Source organism: Cydia pomonella, chromosome 1, assembly GCF_033807575.1.
Source record: "Cydia pomonella isolate Wapato2018A chromosome 1, ilCydPomo1, whole genome shotgun sequence".
Lineage (NCBI taxonomy): Eukaryota > Metazoa > Arthropoda > Insecta > Lepidoptera > Tortricidae > Cydia > Cydia pomonella.
Genome location: NC_084703.1, coordinates 30921196 through 30943049, shown reverse-complemented (window position 1 = coordinate 30943049; position 21854 = coordinate 30921196). Strand labels below are relative to the sequence as shown.

The following is a 21854-nucleotide window of genomic DNA, read 5'->3' as shown; positions in this document are numbered from 1 at the left end:
TGATCGGTGCTGGATCGGATGCGAGCATAGTCGCTGTTTGTCAAGCACGCGCCTTGGGGTGTTTGTCGCTTAGGTACCATAGGGACAAGATTTGCTTGTCTCTGTATACGAATAACCTGTCAAGGCGTTCTTATGGCTAGCGACAAAGTGGGATTTTTTACTCGGAAACGACATTATAGCCATTTTTAGGTTTCCGTAGCCAAAATGACAAAGACGGAACCCTAATAAAGACTATATTTAATAAGTATCACGCCAACACAATCATCAATCACAAATGAACTTATCGGTTGGGGACCCAACCCATAATAGACCAGGATCTCTAGAAGAGTGTCGTATGCATAATTGTTAGACCGCAGTTTGACTTCTGATCCTTGTAGTAGGTCTCCCAGGCTTCAAGAAACCTGATGTTGCCGGGCTGAAAAGTTGTGCCGTTCGCCGCACCAACCCCCTGAAAATTCTCTATAATATGATTATATACATAGTTTTCATAGCTCTAATGATTTAATTTTTTTGTTATTATTAATTTATATAGATATTCGGTCAAAACAAACGGCTATACTTATAATACCGTGACATAAAGAGCAGTTTGACGGAAAGTTTTAGAGGGCCGAGGTTGAGAGAGGTCGTCAAGAAATAAGTTTGTAGAGGTGTTTATGCCAGATGGCCAGGTGGAATAATTTGCCAATTTTAACAAGAGTTGTTAAATGTGTATTGTAAAATAAAGGTAACAAAAAAAAAACGGGTTGCACTCCGGGAGTGCCGGCAGAAGTGAAAACTTGAATATTAACGTTGTGAATTTTTGATATTATGGAGAAATTGAGTAGGTAGCAGTTTTGTAAAAAGAGATAATTCTCTATTATACCTACTTAAATAAATTTGAGTGTGGAAGATATTATAAAATGTGAATTTTAGTATAAGGACTTAGCAAAACGCCTTATAGAGGCTTCGGGTGATCAGAGGGCTGGCCTGTATTTCGCCCAGCGGATAAGCATTGCTATCCAGAGGGGCAATGCAGCCAGTCTTCTGGGAACCCTGCGAAGCGGTCTCGACCTGGGACAATTTTTTTTATTTATAATAAATATTTTACTTAAATTAAAATTAAGTTTTTAATTGTTTTTCCACCCATTTGTGTTTGTTAAAATGATTAAATAAAGTTTGATTTTAGTATTAATATATAACATATACTCGTACAGAGTAATTCATTAGACGTGAGCAGGACTACAGCCTACACAATCAGTAAATGTTAATGAATCGTTCATCATCATATTAAGTAAAACAATCACGCATCTTATCTGTTATTTAACTGTTTGGTAAGAAAAAAGTTGAGTATCTACAATCTTGGACACCCAACAACACAAGGATACAATACAACACAATTAACAAAGATTAAACCTGTTTAACCGTTATGAGAGCACTTTGATTATGAAGAAAATAAAATGTCACATTTGAATGAGATATGATTTTTCAAAAGTAACCAGGCTTCGATGACATTCAATTTGCACGTCACCTTGATGTCACGTGTCCGTCTTACGAATTTTCAATTTGTCGGTCACGTGACCTGACGCGAGTTTAACACATTTTCCCCATCACAAAAAGTGCACAGCGCCGCTAAAGAAGTTTTCACTTCAAAAATTAAATCCTTAGAACTTTGAAAACTATAAACATTTTATAGGGGATTTTCAGGGAAGGTGGTGGGGCGAACGGCACCACTTTTCAGCCCGGCAACATCAGGTTTCTTGAAGTCTGGGAGACTTACTACAAGGATCAGAAGTCAAACTGCAGACTAACAATAATGCATACGACACTCTTTTAGAGATCCTGCTCTCCAAAGTATTCGCGTCAGGAAGATTATTTCTTCCCGTGATTCAAATTACTTTGCCATATTACATGGAAAATTGTATCAATAATTTTTAAGTAAAAGAAACCGACTTCATTGAGGTCCGGTGAAAGAAAGGTTATTGTGGTTTTGGATTTCATACAATGAAATTAATAAAATTGTCTTAAAAATCTACTTTGCTTAACAAACACAGCGAAGTGGACCAATTGCGAAACGTAAACTAAGCGTCGTTGAAGAATTCCATTTTGATCATCATCAGCAGTTCCACTTCATCAAATGTCACTGTTTTTTAAATGAAATACAAAAATCGCTATACATTGTATGCCTTTAACATTTCAGGAGTTTCATCGATTCCCCATAGATTCTACCATCAGATCTCGAGCTTGACAAAAATGTGTCTTGAAAACCTAATTTGCCTAACAAACATAACGAAGACGACAAATCGCCAAGCGGGAACTAATATGCGTCGTTGAAGAGTTCCATTCTGATCAGCATCAGCACTTCCACTTTATCAAATGTCACTTTTTAGAATGTAAATGCTTGATTTGTTGATAAGAATGCAAAAATCACTGTATGTATGCCTTTCACATTTGAAGAGTTCCCTCGATTCCTCATAGATTCTACCATCAGATATCGAACTTGACAAAAATGTGTCTTGAAAACCTAATTTGCCTAACAAATATAACGAAGACGAAAATCGCCAAGCGGGAACTATGCGTCGTTGAAGAGTTCCATTCTGATCAGCATCAGCAGTTCCACTTCATCAAATGTCTTTTTTTTTAAGTATTTTTTTATTTGTTTTTGAAAATACAAAAATCACTATATGTATGCCTTTCACATTTGAAGAGTTCCCTCGATTCCTCATAAATTCTACCATCAGATCTTGAGCATGACAAACATTTGTCTTGAAAACCTAATTTGCCTAACAAACATAACGAAGACGACAAATCGCCAAGCGGGAACTATGCATCGTTGAAGAGTTCCATTCTGATCAGCATCAGCAGTTCCACTTCATCAAATGTCACTTTTTGAAATGTAAATGCTTGATTTGTTGATGAAAATATAAAAATCACCATATGTATGCCATTAAACAGGGGAATAGATGGCGCCTCAAAATCAAGAAAGCCGACCCCGCGTAACGGGATAAGGCGAGGACCCAGAAGAAGAAGACCATATGTATGCCATTCACATTTGAAGACTTCCTTGAATTACTCATGGACCCCATCATCAGAACTGAGTTTTGACAAAAACGGGACCAATCTGTATATATATATAAATTCAATAAAAAAAATTATTATACTTAATAAACATGAAAAAAACATACAACCGAATAGATAACCTCCTTTTGAAATCTTAAAGTCGGTTAAAAATAGGCATTTGTTTTGAAATGAAACCTTCTTTAGCGGTTGTGCAGATTTTGTGATGGGGAAAAAAGTAAACTAGCGTCAGCGGGGGGGCAGACGCCGCAGAGGGGCATACATTGTATGTGAAATTTGAGCCCTGGGGGGGGGGGGGGGGGGGCAGCTCCCCCCTGCCTGTACCGCCCATGAGGCCTCGTGCTACAGGCCGAGCAATTATTTTTTAACGTGTAACATGATAGTCACAATCGGCGCATAGTTAGCTAAGACGGACTCTTTTAAATGTTTTTAAAAAGACGTAAGAGGAGTTAATCGAAATAATGATTTAGAAGTTATAAATTATAATTTGTTATGCTGCGCCGCAGCAATTTGGTGTACACAGCGATTGATAATAAACATATATGACGAACTAGTTTTGCAAAATGACCCCACACACATTGTGCCGAAGCAGGCAGGGCGTCAACTTTGTGCGGCACTATTTAGTTCGCGAATGGCGGCCCGTTGTCACAGTCATAGTAAGAAGTATTAAAATTATATCTTTAATAAAATAAATATGCCTTATTGTGCGGATAAATGATGTGCTAGGCGTTCCAACAAACACTGGAAAAAATATGGAATTACCTTTCACGTGTAGTTTAGCTAGGATCATATTATTTTGATTTCTCTTGATGAAAACAGGTTTTATATGGGGATGATGTTATGCGTTTTAAACATATCTGCGGATCCGAAAGGACCTTTGTAATGAAACTGAGGTAAAAAATTGAAAAAAATATCCGCCATCTTGGATGTGTGCATTTTGGCTCTGATTGAGCTCAATATTGATATCTAAGGATCCGAGCGGCCCTTCATTATGAGTCTGAGGTCAAATTTGCCAAAAACGCCCGACATCTTGAATTTCTCCGTGTTTGCTTATGTAGCGTTGATGAATCGGCTCTAGCTAGGCTCTAGGTACCTATATGTAACCTCTTTATAGCTGGCCGCAGCGATAGTTATTGCTATGATATGTGTCAACGCCATATAAATAATATTGTTATCTTTCTGTCTTTCTGCGTATTTTCCGAATGCAAAAATATAATTGATTTAGGTAGGTAAACTTTCTATCAAGTTGTTTCAACGTAATTTAGAGTCTCCACACGTGGTGATCCCGACGTGATTTAAAGTCTAGAGATAATAAACTAATCCAACCATAGGTGGCAATTATAGTTCCGTTCGTAGCAAATAACTCATAGTTCGTTTTATGACGTTTTTCACCACGTAGAAACTTAAGCGGATAAACACACATCTCACATACCACTGCGTACCATCCTGCGGCGAATGGATGGTAGAAATGTTTCATAGACAGCTGAAAGCTGCAATCATGTGTCACGGCAGCAACGATTAGCGCCTGCCTTTAATCCTTTTGAGAATTAGAACGGCGTGGAAAGAGGATTTCGCTGCTTCCACTGCTGAACTAGTTTATGGTGAACCTTTGCGTCTGCCCGGTGATTTCTTCCACATTATCAAACCAAGAAGACTCGTTAAATTACAGCGCTTTTGTACACCGTCTAAAGAGGCATATGCAAGACATCCAGCCATCGCCAGTCACTCGTCATGGCTCTGCGAAGGTTTTCGTACATAAAGATCTTGCTACAGCTACTCATGTGTTTTTAAGACAAGATGAAGAAGCTGTCCGGAGACTTCTTCAACCCCCATACACTGGACCCTATAAGGTTATTAGTAGAGGTGATAAGGTTTTTAAGATATATATTCGTGGGAAACTCGTTAGTGTGTTTATAGACCGTGCCAAGCCTGCACACATGCTCGAGGAGGATATTCAGCACCGTGAAGTTCCAGAGCGACGCACACGGTCTGGACGAGTTCTGCGTTTCCCTGATTGCTATCGACCCTAAGGGTCTGGAGGGGGTCTGATATGGCTGCTCTAGCGAGGCTCTATATGTAACCTCTTTATAGCTGGCCGCAGCGATGGTTATTACTATGATAGGTGTCAACGTCATATAAATAATATGGTTATCTTTCTGTGTATTTTCCGAATGCAAAAACATAATTGATTTGAACTTTCTATCAAGTTGTTTCAACGTAATTTAGAGTCTCCACACTTTTATTATGATGAAAATTCAGAATAAAAGGCCTGTCAGATCCTCACATATCGGTTTTCATCTTGATCAGAGCAAACTTTTAAAATCCCAAATTCCAGCTGTATTTTTTCCGATTTTGACTTATCAAATTTACATTAATTTATATCAGAAATATTTCTGTGCCACCTAACTAAACATCACAGGTGCCCTTTAAGATGAACGATACAATCAAGGCCTGTCGACTTCCTTAGAAAGACATGACGCTTCATAATTTTTTTTTTTTTTTTTTTTATGGCTATCGCCACGAAGGCATTTGCCAGCATCACGTCAATATAGTTCCCCATAAAACGGGATTACGAATTTGGCACGAAAGTGTTGGTCAGATTAGGGAGCCGGGAATAGTTATAATTTTAAATTATTAATTTTGATAAAATTTGAAAGAATTCGAAATACAGAGGGATTAGGAGTTAAAAGAGAGGGCATATGCGTCGGAAGAGGAATTTTTTGAAAAATGAGACCAGAGTACAAATGAGAATGATTAAGACGGGGGCAATTCAGGAAAATATGATTCAGGGTTCCAACGTCCAGGCCACACTCACATAAGGATGTGTCCCGATAATGCATCTTAGATAAGTGAACTAGGGAGAGGCAGTGATTTAATCTCATTCGGATAATAGTTGAAGTCGCCCTTTTGCTCAAGAAAAGCTTATAAAACCAGGGTTTTTGCTCTATGTCCGGCTGCAACAACCCGTAATTTTTAGCCTTAGTCCTACTCGATACATGCCAACGGGCGTTCCAGGAATTATAAAGATATTTTTTAGGAAGAGAGAGCAGGTCGAAAGCACAATTTTTGAAAGGGATTTTGTCCCCACATGCTACAGCCTGTTTAGCTGTATGGTCCGCAATTTCATTTCCCGGAATACCAGAATGACTAGGAATCCAGGCGAGCACGATTTCACAATCCCGACGGTAGGATATCGCAATCTCCTCTTTGATTAAGAATATTAATGGGTTATGTAGTTTTGATGAAAATGGATCCGAAAGAAGAGATTGTAGAACACTTTTGGAGTCCGAAAAAATTAGCGACCGCTTAAGGCGGGCCACTCGACAGTATTCCAGGCATTTTAGAATACCCATGCATTCTCCAGCGAAAACCGAGCTTTCAGGAGGACACTTCGCCTTCTGTACTATTCCATATTGCGAGTGGTAGGTACCAACTCCTACACAGCCGACGGGCGAAAATTTAGAAGCATCAGAAAACAAAGTGTGCCAACCTTTCCAGTTTTCTCCAAGGGCAAACTGAAGATGATTTTTTGCGCATATATCGCCTTTTGCAGAGCCAAAGTTTAGGAGAACACGGGGTTGTAAAATGGTCACGGGGTATGAGTGATCGAACATGGGAAGGTTGGGGGAGTGAAACATTGGGTCTTTTATGGACTTAAACCTTCTAAAGCTGATAACTAAACATGGAGGAGATTGATTAGCCCAAAAACGAGAGCGATTGTAGGAATCATTAAGGAGTGTTATTTTCGGGGAAATAGGGTGCAACGAAAATTGAAAAGTGCGGAAAAGATAGCGATCAGAAAGGAACTGGCGACGAAGGTCGAGAGGGGGATCGACACATTCCACTTGTAGGGCATTGATGGGACTAGATCTCATCGTTCCTGTGACTATACGAAGAGCTTTAGATTGAATGCGGTTGAGACTTTGCAATGCAGACACGTTAGCAGGTTCCAGTAAGAATGAACCGTAGTCAAGTAGACTTCTGATTATGGCGTTATATAGAAGTTTCAGCGAAAAAGGGTGAGCCCCCCACCAAACACCAGCAAGACACCTCAGAATGTTGATGTTACGTTCACACTTTGACACTATATATTCACAATGTGCTTGCCCCGTGAGTCTGGAGTCAAGTGTCAAGCCAAGAAATTTGATATGAGGTTTGACAGGGATAATCTGGTTTTTAAGGGTTACATTTATAGCAGGGATAGACAATTTCCTGGAGAAAACAACTATGTTACTTTTTGAAGGAGAAAGTTCGAAACCATGTAGTTCAAGCCAGTTGTTGAGGGATTCTAAGGTGCGAGAAAGAAGATCGGCGGCGGAAGGAATCGACTTATTACAGGAGTACAGTAAAATGTCATCTGCATATTGAAGGACGTTAACGTGATTACAGGCTGACTGAAGGTCGGCTGTATAAATATTAAATAATAATGGGCTGAGAACTGACCCTTGAGGCAAACCTTTCCATATGGATCTAGACGGGGCGATAGAGTGATCGTTACCTCTGAAGGAGATGAGCCGATCTGAAAGGACCCTAATTATGAGATCTCTCAGCCTAGGGGGAACGTTACATTGAATGAGCTTTTTCCGAAGGATGGGCAACTGTACGTTATCGTAAGCGGCTTTGACGTCCAGGAAGGCAGCAACAACTGATTCGTGTTCGCTAAATGCTACACGAATGTCAGTTGTGAATAACCCAAGACTATCCATTGTACTTCTACCTTTCCTGAAGCCAAATTGTGATGAGGAAAGAAGGTTATGTGATTCAACAAACCACTCCAGTCTGTTTTTAATTAGATGTTCCACGATTTTTAGAAGGACTGACGATAGGGCGATAGGACGGTACGAGCAAGGGTCAAGAGGATCTTTATTAGGTTTTAGGATGGGTATTATTAATTGAGACTTCCAGGACTGAGGGATAATGCCGTTAGTGAAGATAGAATTAATAAGGTCCAGGAAATATGAAGTAATTTTTTCAGGAGCGTTCCTAATAAATGAGTAGGGGATACCATCGAGTCCTGGAGACGAGTCCTTGACACGACTTAAAACCATTTTTAATTCCACAGGGGAAAATGACGCATCTAGGTGAGCATAAGAGATTCTACAGTAACTCGTTCTAATTTCTGAGCTGTTAGGGACATATTGGGGAGCGAGGGAGTCCATAAATGCTTCTGCCCATTCCTGGGACGGAGGGTGAGAACAGGACGAGGTTTGTTTACAACCTCTAAATTTTTTGATATTATTCCATAAAAAGCGAGCTGGGGTTGAGGGTGATATGGATGAGCAAAAAGATTTCCATCCCTCACGTTTCTTGGATTGAAGAAGAAGTTTTGTTTCCGCAATGCATTTATTAAGTTCTACATATTTTGCCATGCAAATGTTGTTGCGGTATTCTAATTCACATTTTTTCCTTTTTTTAATAGCTAACGTGCATTCAGAATCCCACCAAGGAGGGGAGCTAATTTTTCCTGAAGCTAGTTTCTTTACTTAAGGGCTGTCAATACTTGGATACAATGTATTAATTGGTTCGGGGGCCTAATTGCCTTTAAACACGTACGAAAAACGAACAAATAAATAAGCCTGTATAATAATACACTTTTTTTCTACTCCTGTACTTTTATTTGTCATTTAAAGGGTCGTGCATACATCTTTGAAACCCTACCTTAAGGGCCCTCCACACTCGTGCCCGAATCGAGGCGCGAAGCCGCGAACGCGAGTGTGGAGGGCCCTCGCGTTGATTTCGCAGATTGTTCACGCCTTTGCGCCTTATTCCCCGTTTTTTGTTGGTATTTGGCCCGCGCCAAAGGAGACGCGAAGCGCGAACTTGCAAGACTCCACACTCGCGATCGCTTCGCGCCGCGATACGCTCTCGAGTCGGTTAATCTGAACTGTCATAACCTTCTATGGCGGCTACTTGGTTATATTAGGTGTGAACTTGATAAACCAAAAATCAATTTGACAGTTCCCAGTTTGAATCAGTGCCTTGCCGCAAACTAAATCCGATCAGCTGACGCTTCGGCGCCATCTTGCCGCGAACCAAACTGCGAAATCGCCGTAAAGTTGTGCGAATGTGGAGTCTACGTCAACGTCGCGGTATGTTCGCTCCGCGAAGTCGCGCCGCGATTCACGCGCATAGTCTTGAGGGGGCTTTATAATAGGCTGGGAAGCCGGCAAAGTCCTCTTTTTAAATTTCCATTCCACATAAATTTGTGGCACAGGCATTCTGACAGGCATCATGACATTCTGCCCCTATGCGTGTTAAAAAATCAATAAACGATTTGGTATGTACTTAGTGCAGTTTTATTTACATAATAAATCCACATGAACATAACAAATAACACATTATTAAGTATAAATATTTTCCTTAACCATACATATACACATTGAAATATTAGTTAGCGGTAAAAATGTCAACTCAAACGTGTCTCTAACCAAATAGAAAAAAAAAGAATGGCGGGAAACTTGATAATTTTTCTCTGTAATTGTTTTGTTATATAATTCAATATGAGTTCGGACGAAACTACCGACGAAGAAATGATTGTTGATTGCTCCCCACCTGAATTGAATTGAATTGAGCTGAAGCAGAATTGGCTATACAGAACTTGCTGCCGGCAAAATCAAAGGCGAAATATATGGTTACTTATGACAATTTTATTAATTGGAAAACTAAAAAAAAATGCCCACAGTTTCTCAGAACACCTGTTTTTGTCATATTTTAAAGTACTGGCAGAAACTAAAACGTCTTCAACATTGTAGGCATTGTACTCCATGCTAAAATGTTTTGTTTACTAAGAATCTTTTAACCCGAAATGCATTGTGTTTTAGAGTCTAGCTAGCCAAATATTGTTAACAGATATTTCCATGTTGTATCACCAATTGTCTATGATTTTAAAAAAAAGCTAAAAGTCTGTTGTCAATTTATGTCATTCATTCAAATTGTTCGCGGTTTATAAGGGGGTTATTTCAATAATATTAATAATGACTATACCGAGTGAGGTCCGCAAACTATTATTTAAGCTCATAAATAATTACGACAATGTGCGAAGTCGACGTGAAGCGTTGTATAACGAAAAACTGCTATGCTTACAAGTCGTAAACAATTTAGTAGGTTGGTGCTCTATTTATATTTTGATACTTTAAGTACTAATTCTAACATTTGCCTATAACTTTGATTAAGTACGTGAATTTATTAATACCTGAATCTCATGAACAGGACAAGTGTGTAAAGAAACGGATAAACTAGAAGTTTTGGAAAATATCAATAAAATCAAAGCATTGGAACGTAACGAGTTACTGAAAGTGAAAACTAATATTTAGAAGAAATCTGTGTAATGACTGGTCAGTAGTAAATTGATATAAAAATATCTTGGCGAAACATTTCTATACAATTTACATAGAGGTAGAAATTACGAGAGCTGACTTTGAGTGCACGTCAACGTACATTAACTTATTTCCTTAGGTACCTTTACGTGTGCACAGAAAATCAAAAATATTTTCTAGTATCAAAACTATAATTCCTACTACACAAAGTGTTACCAATCCAAGATTTTTTGAATTTCCCGCCAAAATATTGTGTAATATTTCAGTAGCCAGACTCTAGTATTTTAAACTGTAACTCGACAGTTTAGACTACAACACTTAATATGTAAGTTTAGTTTATCTACATATCTAGCGACAAGTACCTATTGCTATTAAGTTATGATTGATTATTGAGATTGAGAAGAGGTTATATTTTAATTTTGGTCGCAAACGTGCTTTCGTACTTTTTTGAAGAAATATGATAATAAATATAAATGTATAACAAAGCAAGAAATAAACGAAATGAAAATTAAAACAGTTAGATATTACTTGGTGTGATATTTTTTCATGAATTATTGTGGTAGAAAGTGGATTCTATGTGGCCGCCTCAACACTGCAAATTACCTACACATTTTTACGTAATTAAGTAGAACAAGATGGAAAATGGTTAGATTTTACCAGTTAAATAGGCACCTACCTATTTATAATAAGTAGTACACTATAACTACTTGTTGCGTCACTTGAGCTGTAGCGCGAATTTTATTTCCCGAATTGGCGATATTTTAAACCGAATGTAAAAAATAGAAGACGGGACACAAAAAAAAACAGTCTACACATACTAGTTCGTACTTTACTTATTGCGTTTTTGTTATGCGGAATATACGGAGTCAACTCGATGATTGACTTATAATATTTACAAACTTGTTACATTAAAAGCCAAAGGCGCTGATAATGGTGTAAAAATGTATACAGCTACTACTCACTTTTAAAGTGCGGTGGATATCTCTGAAGCCTATTCTCATGACATTTCTGTTCCAAGGCAGCTGCATTCCTTTTTGAATTTGGTAGGAGCTCTCGCCATCAACTCCCTCATACAACGCGACTAGTATTCCCATAAGACCATAGGGTGAGAAGGCAATGTTATTTTCATTTAAAAAATTATGTTCCGCCAAAACTTTTAAACCGAATTCATTGGTAACGTCTACCATGTGCGACAAGGGGGTCCTCCCGGTGTCCCATAGTTTTATCTCGACTGGTACTCCATACTCAGAGCCAAGGACGATGTTTCCGATTGAGAGCACACCGAGCAGGTGCGGGAGGACGGCTGCGCGTCCGGCCGGTCGCATGGTGTCCGCAATTCTGACCACGCTACGCTGGCCACTGGACCTGCCAAACGGTTTTAGCTAATCTTCGTGTCTAATTGTCATTGAAATTAAACTCAAACCCGGTGAACGCCCTCTGACAACTCGTCCAACTTTACGTCTTAAGTTTTCTGACTGACTCCAAAGAGTACCTAACTGGATTCAATATCATGAATACATTCAATTATTTAGTGTATACTTATTATTTCTTATATAATAAATAATTTTTAAGAAAAAAAAACCGACTTCAATGAGGAAGACCGGTGAAAGAACGATTATTGTTGATTTTGGATTTCATACAATGAAATTAAAAAGACAGCGTCCTACGCCTAATTATGTAGAAAAGGAGATAACATGTTTTTTTTTTGTCACTGCACCCACCTTGACACATTTCAGATTTGAAATAGAAATAGAAATCTTTATTGCGAAATCATGGTACATAATAGATGTTATATTAGAGTGTGAAAACACATGGCACCCTGTTAGGGCATTGCAAATAATCTTACATCTAGGTATTCTAGTTTCTATCATGTAATGTTCTTAATTAAATATAAACAACATTGTCTAAACTTATTAAAGAATTAACTAAGAATTAAATAGTCGTACCTAAATTAACATTTCAGTACACAAGGTGTTAATTAGGGATATATAATATGCAATAAGGGAATATCATTAGTAATTACAAAATAAAGTTATCTTCCATGAACTCTTGGACGGAATAGTATGCCTTCTCCATTAAAAATAATTTTAAATTTGATATGAATGACTTTAAATTTTCTATGTTTCTAATTTTGTTGGGCAGTTTGTTGTAAACCTGGATGGCCCTGAAATAAGGGCCTTTTTTGTAGATATCTAAAATTGGTTCCGGGGGTGAGAGCTTATTATTTCGACGTGCACTTTTACAATATTCAAATAATTTTATATTCTTTCGGACAAAAGTTGAAATTTCTAGAATGTAGAGAGAGGGAAGAGTCAAAATTTGGAGGTTGGTGAAATGTTTCTTGCAACTGTCGGTTTGTTGTATATTAGTTAGTATGCGGACACATTTTTTTTGGGCTATAAAGAGATCATGAGCGTCACTGCTATGACCCCATAACATAATACCGTAACGTAACCAAGCTTGAGCGTAAGAGTGATATGCGGACAAGGCGCACTCAGTATGAGTGTTTGACTTTAGAATGCTCAGGGCAAAAAGGAAAGTAGATAGTTTTGATTTTACTTTTGATATATGTTTTGTCCAGTTGATATGAGTGTCAATAGTTATTCCTAATAAAGTGCATTCTGTGTCTTCATTTATTTTTAGATCCTGCAACAGCGGTGTTAAATCGGTAGGCTTTTTCTGATAGGGTCTGAATTGTATTATCTTTGTTTTATTTGTATTAATTATTAAATTGTGTTCCTGTAACCAGTCTGTGATATTTGTGAAAGTTTCCTTAATGTGCGAGTAGTCATTGGAGTCGTTGTCATGTCTAAACAGGAGGGTCACGTCGTCAGCAAATATGATACATTTGTGGTTGGTTATTTTAGGAAGATCGTTTATATATATTAGGAACAGCAAACATCCTAATACGCTACCTTGGGGGATAGAACTATTGATGGTGTGCCATTTAGATTGCTGTTTTATTAGTTTGTCGGAATCTTTATAGTGATGGTCTATTAGTACGAACTGTTGCCTATTGTTAAGATATGATTTTAACCAATTATGAGCATCGCCACGAATCCCGGTTTCATACAGTTTGGTGAGTAATATTGGGTGAGAAACTCTGTCGTAGGCTTTGGACATGTCCAACAAAAGACCAATAGCGTAGTTTTTAGTTTTAAGGTGTTCCAGTATTCCTTGGATAAATGTGTAGACTGCTAAGGTGGTTGATCGATTTTGGCGAAAGGCAAATTGGTTCTCTTCTAATAAGTTGAACTTTTCTAGAAAGTTATAAATTCGGTCAGCCATGCATCTTTCAAATATTTTTGAGATTGTGGGTAGAAGAGCGATTGGTCTGTAGTCGGCAATATTATGTTGTTTTCCGCCCTTTTTTAAAACTGGTTTTATAGCTGCTATTTTTAATTTTTCAGGAAAGCAACATTCATGGAAGGACTGGTTGATTAATAATGTGATCGGTGGTGTTAGTTCGTCATTACATGCCTTTATTAGAGTTGGGGGTATTTCGTCAAAGCCGCAAGTGCATTTGTTTGGTAGGTTCTTTATAACTTTTTGTACTTCTAATTCAGTGACGGGCTGAAGGAACATTGATTTGATGGATGGGGAAGGACAAGGGCGACCACGGGGCTGATTTGTGTCCGTGCTTTGGCCTACAGAGCTAAAGTAATCATTGAATGTGTTAGCGATGATCTGAGGATTTTTAATTATAGTGTTTTGATTTCTTAGTTCTATATTTTTGTGTTGTTTACTCGTGTCTTTTCCTGTTATCTTTTTTATTACTTGCCACATAGTTTTAGTTTTGTTATTAGATTTTTCCATGTCCTGGATGTAGCTAAGCTTTTTCGATTTTTTTATGCATTTTTGTAGGATTTTTGAATATGACTTATAATGTTTCTTAAACACATCGTTGTCATTTTCGTTAACTATAGTTCTTAATAATCTCTTGTGGAGGCACGATTTTTTAAGACCCTTTGTTAGCCAAGGCTTACGCTTACTTTTATTAAGCCTAATGTTTTTTTGTGGAATTATCTTATTTAGGAGTTTGAGTAAATGATAGTGAAATATATTGTAATTAGTGTTAATGTTATTGTGTTTAGCTAAAATATTGTTCCAATTGATATCATTTAGGGCTGCTTTAAATCTCTGTACATTGTTATTATTAAAATTTCTTTTGAGGGTGTACATGTTATTCGACAAATTTACATTCAGCTTAAAATTATACGTTAAAGATTTGTGATCGGAGAGTCCTTTATCTTCTACATTCAGTTCAAAGTTTTTATAATTAGAGAATATGAGGTCAATACAAGTGGCTGTATTACTTGTTACTCTGGTTGGTACATCTACAACTTGGTGGAGATTAAGTTCAAGCATTGTATTAATTAGCCTTTTGTAGTAAACTGAGTTCTGGAATTTGTTAAGATTAAAGTCGCCTGCTATAATGACATGCTTATGGCTTTTTAGTTTTAATTTACACATAAGTTGATCTAAAACTTCGAAAAATGATTCTATACTACGGTCAGGTCTGTAAATAGTCACTAATAATATGATATTAAGAAAATTTTGCAAAATAGGTACATTAATGATTAATATGTAAAACACCATTAATTATTGAATTAAATTATGATTTTGTGTTAAAAAAATATGAGACAAATTATACAGCCCGATTACACGGGCTACATATTAAAAATGATTATCATGGAAACAGTAAATATACACAGGTGAACAAAGTTATAGTAAAATAGGTGCATAATTTCAGAGCTTGCCTGGCCCACCTGTACCTACCTATTACGACCACGGCCGTCTCCAACTATTATTTTTTTCTAATACCTATGGCCTTACTAGCGAACAGTATTCCATGTTCTTGATCTAGAATTTAAACCCTTAACTACATATCTGTGGCACTTGAGGTTGAATTTGAAACTCTAGGGCCCTAGTGTGGCTCTATGAGAGCGCCTTATATTATAGGCTTCTGGTGACCTAAATTTCAGAAGGCTGGCCTAAATTTCACTCAGTGGATCAGCATTGTTATCCAGCGGGGAAATGCAGCCAGCCTTCTGGGTACCCTACCGAGCAACTAGAATATAGGGAAAATATTTTATTTATACGTTTTTAACTTAAGTGTTTTTATCGTGTTTTATATTTAAACTTACAGATGTCGAACTACCAGCAAAGTTTTTGAAGAGGTGTAGTTTTTATATTTCCTGGTACCAAACTGATACAGGAAATTGGAACATCAGTAAATAATCTACACCGAAGAAAATGAAATATAGTCACAGAATACTTTAATATTTTATTTTATTAAAGAAATCGGTAAAAAAATGTGTTAACTAAAAATATCAGTTTTTTATTTATTTGTAGTTGAATAACAGAATATGTATTTAATCTCCTTTTAACATGGGAATCATCTAATCATCTTTGTGTAGGTACATATAAACAATAGTTAGGTACTTAGGTCTTGGTAAGTAATATAGACAGTACAGTAGGTCTTATCTTAATAATTTGATATCTCATACATGCGTTCCGATATATCTGATGGCAACTGTACATACAATGGGGTCGCGTATACGAGCAATACAAAGAGCATTAAAATAGTTGTTGATAGACCAAGTGAGCGAGCTACTAAGGTACCTATCTTTATATCTATTTTCTGCATAATGAAATAGCGCAATATAGTAAAATTTTTTGACAAATGTAGAATTATTTTTATAGTAATAAAGGTTATTCAAGAACCATCTCGTTTTTTTTTTTTGAGCGTTTTAGGATAATATGTGAAGCGAGCATTATTCGACGTGTAGGTGTGGGTTCAACAAAAAGGTCGCATGTCAATTGTGCTTTATTGTCGTTAAAATTCAATTAATAATCTCCTTTATCGACCATCAACTGTGTGGTCACTTTTTAATTGATTGACGTTGTCAGGTTTAGTTTCACTACTCGCCGCCGCATTGGTCATAGCGCATTACTTATCCTATCGAATACAAGATGTCGCTGACTCCAGTAAACTTATGTTCTGAAAAAAAAGTCGCTTTACTCTATGCCGTATATTGTATGAAAGGAAGGGTATTCCCTGACGTACGTCAAAAAATCCAAGATGGTGCCCAAGCCCATGGACAAAAAAGTCTAGCGATAAAATCAACACTTGTCAAAATTTGACATTAGCAATCCACAGTCAGAGGGCCTACCGCGAACCACGTTCGACGTGTTGCCTCTCTGTCGCACCTGTAAATACGTACATAAGCGTGACAGGGAGGCAACACGTCAAACGTGGTTCGCGGTAGGCCCTCTGGTGACAATCAAATCAAACCGAACCAGTTCGAGTTCAGAGCCATTTCAAACTGTATAGTTGTAATAAACAAAGTTGATTTTTGTTAGTTTTTTTTTCTATGAATGAGTTTTGATTATTCCAAATGATATTATCCACAGTTGATAGAATCAACACTTGATACAATCAACATGCGATAGAATCAAGTCTTGATTTGATGTGGACGCGAAAATTGACAGTTGTGCATCTCGAATAAGGCCCCAGGGCTTGAGTATAATAAGAAAGGTGAAAAGCGTCTGGTGTGCTACAGCGATGCTGATCACGGTGGTAGGCCTATGGAACTCTCCGCGCGAGCTCGCATTTATACCTACGAATTTTGTCCCGTTCACGGTACAAAAGCAAGCTAGTTGGTTGTCACACGCGCTCGACATAATAGGAGTCGCGACCGTGACGTTGAAGGGACCGCACTCGCTTGAGCTAGCTCTCGAGACTTACGCACCCTATCCAACTCACTATCACTAGTTGTCTTGTGTTAACTTCAGTGTTTGTGCAAACCAGTGGCCCCCAGTGTTGAAAGACCACTTTCGTAGTGGCCGTTTGCTGGTGGATACCTAACGGTGACAACCCAAACCACGAACGGGGCACTATAGCCCAGGCCCAACATAGTGCTAACTGTCTTGTCTTGTGCTTACGCTGTGTTAATTTACAGGTCAACCCGCCGACGCCACACACAATGTTCATACAAAGGACGCCACCTAAGGCGGCAAAGGCCTTAACGGAGGAGGACGCAGCCACAGCGACGACTTCGTCACGGGTGATAAAGCTCCCGGACACTGGCCTACTCCTGCTCGCCAATACCGAGGGCGAACCGGAATGCAAAGGGCCAAAGCGTTTGCCGGCGCGTGGAACTTACACGGGGCCAACTATGTCAACAAGTGACTCGGAAGAGCACATTGACATCGTAGACTCCGTGGAGAGACCTAGCGAAGGCACAAACAAACGTGAAGCGCGAACTTGCAAGACTCCACACTCGCGATCGCTCCGCGCCGCGATTCGCTCTCGAGTCGGTTAATCTGAACTGTCATAACCTTCTATGGCGGCTACTTGGTTATATTGGGTGCGAACTGGATCGACTAAAAATCAATTTGACAGTTCCCAGTTTGAATCAGTGCCTTGCCGCAAACTAAATCCGATCAGCTGACACTTCGAGGTCATCTTGCCGCGAACCAAACTGCGAAATCGCCGTGAAGTTGTGCGAATGTGGAGTCTACGTCAACGTCGCGGTATGTTCGCTCCGCGAAGTCGCGCCGCGATTGACGCGCATAGTCTGGAGGGGGCTATAGATATTCAAAATCTGAGCACTCACTCTTTGTCCAACTGTCTAATGGAAGTCATGTAAATATTATGTAACTGTGTCAAGTAAACAATAAAATAATGTTGTGATATTCAAAAATTTCCTTCTCATAATTTTAGTAGATCTCCAAGGACCTCGCCCAATATTCTTTCAAAAATAGGTTCATTCAATATCAAGGTTTTCAGCGATTTTAGGAGCATGTTGGGTTTTTACTTTACTTTCTTACGAACAAAGACATGTCCCCAATTCTTTTGTAACTAAGACATGTTCAGGCGCGGATACAAGGGGGGGGCCATAGGGGCAATGCCCCCCCCCTAAAACCCTGGCTCTCACATTACTAAATTGAGTAAATTTTGAAAAAATATATGATTTTCTCAAAATGCCCCCCCCCCCCCCCCCCCTAAGCCAAATCTTGTATCCGCGCCTGGACATGTTAGTTTTAAATTTCAATTAAAACCAATACGAAAAGTTTAAGGATACCCCGACGCGACGCGACATAATTATAACGCCATTTCAACGAGCAAACAATCGTGCCAAAAATGTTCAGTGTTTGATATTTTTGCATATGAACCATTTTTGTACATTATATATCAAATATTGTAAACGATATGCTGATATTTGGTGAATCGGAAAAATATTCTTTCTCTGGCCGAAATCGGGTCTAATATCAGGCCTGATAAAGTGTAGATGTAATTGGCACTTTATTCTTTGACTCAAGCCATTACCTTAGCCATTTTGGTGTATGGAGTGTGGAAGTAATTTTGGTGGTTACACCTTATATACTAGATAAGTTTATTAAGCTCAAAAGTTTACACCTAATACATAATTTCTTATAATATATTACATAGGATTCATTGTCCTAGAGTTTTTCGCTGGTACTTAAAATAGGTATAAACCTGTGCTATAAGTACCAGTTACCTTCCATTTGTCTCTATATACTTTATACATGTATTATATCTAGACGGGTGTTATTTATAATCATACTGTAAAGAAAGTTATACACAATCTACGTTAAGATTAGGAAATATTACTAATAATCTATAATAATATTAGAAATAATCTAGAACATCAGAAACAAAAAAACAGCGTGCGTGCGTGTGTGTGTGTGTGTGTGTGTGTGTGTGTGTGTGTGTGTGTGAGAGAGAGAGTGTGTGTGAGTGAGTGAGTGCGCGCGTGTGTGTGTGTGTGTGTGTGTGTGTGTGTGTGTGTATGTGTGTGTGTGTGTGTGTGGTACACTAATTAAAATAATAACAGTTATCTCATGGGTTGCAAGACTTGCAAGAGGTTTTCAGTGTCGATGTATGTTTTGTCCAATAACCATTTCGTCAATACCTGTTTGCATGAGTATTTATTAAGGTGATAAATGTTCAGTAACGGATTTAACTTATTGTACAGGAAGCTACCTAGAAAATAATAAAATATTTTACTGAAGGCAGTTCTACAGATTGCATGTCGTGGAACCATTCTTTTTCGTCTACCTCTATGTTTTCTGTGGATATTAGTCTCTGTGGAAGAAAAGCATTCGGAGTGTTACTTTAATACTACTTGGAGTACAAATAATTGCCGGACTGTGAGAACTTCGCACGTTTTATACAGATCCTCAGTGGAATGACGATACGGTTTACAATAAGCTACCTTTAACAAGGCTCTTTGAGCACGCTCCAGTTTGATAAGGTGGCTCTTGGCAGTACCTCCCCACGTGAGTATGCAGTATCCTATCAGTGATTGTGCTAAGGCAAAATAGAGCATTTTTATAATTTTGGAGCCGGTAACATGTCGTAGATGTTTAAAGATGAAAATTAATTTTCGCACTCTACCAGATAAGACGTCTATGTGTGGTTGAAAATTTAATCTATCATCTAATGTTATGCCTAAGTACTTCACAGTATCAGTTCGGCTGAGCGTAGGGCAGTTGCATTCCAGTTCAATGTGTGTTAGGTGATTATGTGCAGTTAAAGAATAATCATTGATGCACTTGGCACCACTTGCTGTGATAGAAAAGCCAGGTATTTTGTTTTGTCTATATTGAGAGATAACGAATTATTTATAAGCCATGCGTTAACTTTATCGAAACCTAACTGTGCTTTGCAGAAAGTATCTTCCCATGAATGACTTGAAAAAATAAGTGCCGTGTCATCTGCAAATGCTATTATTTTGCCATTAGGTAGATCGATATTGCACATATCATTAACATACCTATAACAAAAAGAGAGTCGGTCCTAGAATACTCTCTTGGGGTACCCCGTATTCAATCACCAGCTCACTACTTGTATGTTCACCTATCTTAACACTTTGTATCCGGTTTGTCAAGTAGCTCTGAAATAGCTTAAGTTGGGGACCTCGTACTCCTATTGATTCAAGCTTGTACAAGAGTCTAGGAATCGACACCGTGTCGAAAGCCTTAGCTAGGTCTATAAAGATGGCTAAACATTTGTTTCCGTCGTCCAATTCTTCCACTATGTGGTTAGTGAGGTCATGAACGGCGTCGTTAGTAGATCTCGAATTCCGAAAACCATATTGTCTCTCAGACAGTATTTGATTGTGTTCTAAGAAGTTTTTAAGACGCTTGTTCATAATGTTCTCCAATATCTTAGACAGTGAGGAAAGTATTGAAATTGGGCGGTAGTTATTGACAAGTTTCGGGCTCCCAGACTTATGGACAGGCTGTACCAGTGCTTTTTTAAGTATTTCCGGAAAGACACCGGTTCTTATACATAGGTTAAAGACATGAGCTAGTGGTCGTAACAAGATGGTTTTATATCGTTTTAGGAAATCTGTCGAAATACCATCATGTCCTGTTGCACAATTTGAGCGGTGCGAGTTTAGAATTTGTTCTACTTCCAGTTCATCAGTTTCAAGAAAGACTAAAGAATTAGAGATACTCCCGGAGGGTGTGTCTTTATTGTATTTACTTGCGCTGTCAGTTGTCGGGATGCTTTGGGCTATATGTTTTCCAACATTGACAGAAAAGACATTAATGCACGACAAGGAGCTAGCCGGTGACTTATCTATTGCAAGGAGCTCTTCAGCGGTGGAATTATGTTTTGTCGTGCGAGTTATTTCCTTTATAGTACTCCAAAGTTTTTTAGGATTGTTACCGGCTTTTTTTAATTGGTCACTCTCATATTGTTTTTTTAGTTTTTTTAGTAAATTATTGCAAAAGTTACGATACCGTTTAAATGTCTTGTTAAGCACTTCATTATGTGGTGTTGAATTAGCCGCTTTGCTCATTCCATCTCTATTTCTCATGCATCTCAATAAACCAGGGGTTATCCAAGGCTTAAGAATACGCATTCGGTGAGGTACCAAGCAAATTTTTGTATTAGCTTCTATTTCTCTCTTTAAGGAGTTTACAAGGTAATTAAGTGCTAGGTTTGCATCTGGTTCATTATAAACATATGAATAATCAACATTTTTGATTGCAGAATCAAGGTCATGGTAATTTACCGTCGTTTTATATTTGTTGTTCGTATGTAATTTTAATTTATGTCTCGTGAGTACTACAGACTTATGATCAGTCACTGCTGTTTCCAGAACTAACGTTATGGCACTTTTATTTGTTTTAAGAATTATATGATCCAGGTTTGTTTTGCCAAGCGTCACAAAGTTATGACCTGGCAGGAGTCCGTGACTTGCTATCAGGTTGAGGGTTTTTAAACAAATTTCACCCTCATAGTGGCTCTCTAACAAAACAACACCAGTCTAACTTTCACTATTTCTACGTGCTATAATGTCCATGACCATATAATAAAGAAGCCCAGCCTCTTCCGAGGCTGCGCTGGGGATGCTAGAATGCTATTCACATTCTTTGCTATTCACTCTGACGAGGTCATAGATGTGTAAGGGGCTTTATCTATCTATGGGCTTTTGGTCT

General features: G+C 38.2%; 1 protein-coding gene across 1 annotated transcript in view; it reads right to left on the bottom strand.

Moving 5' to 3' along the window:
* The window catches only part of LOC133519366 (uncharacterized), a 36477-nt gene extending 24590 nt beyond the window's left edge, over window positions 1-11887 (bottom strand). Inside the window, exon 1 of the mRNA XM_061853415.1 lies at window positions 11333-11887. Coding sequence (XP_061709399.1) covers window positions 11333-11695 — 363 coding nt within the window. The 5' untranslated portion in view covers window positions 11696-11887. The remainder of the gene's footprint in view (window positions 1-11332) is intronic.
* Between the last annotated feature and the right edge of the window lie 9967 nt (window positions 11888-21854).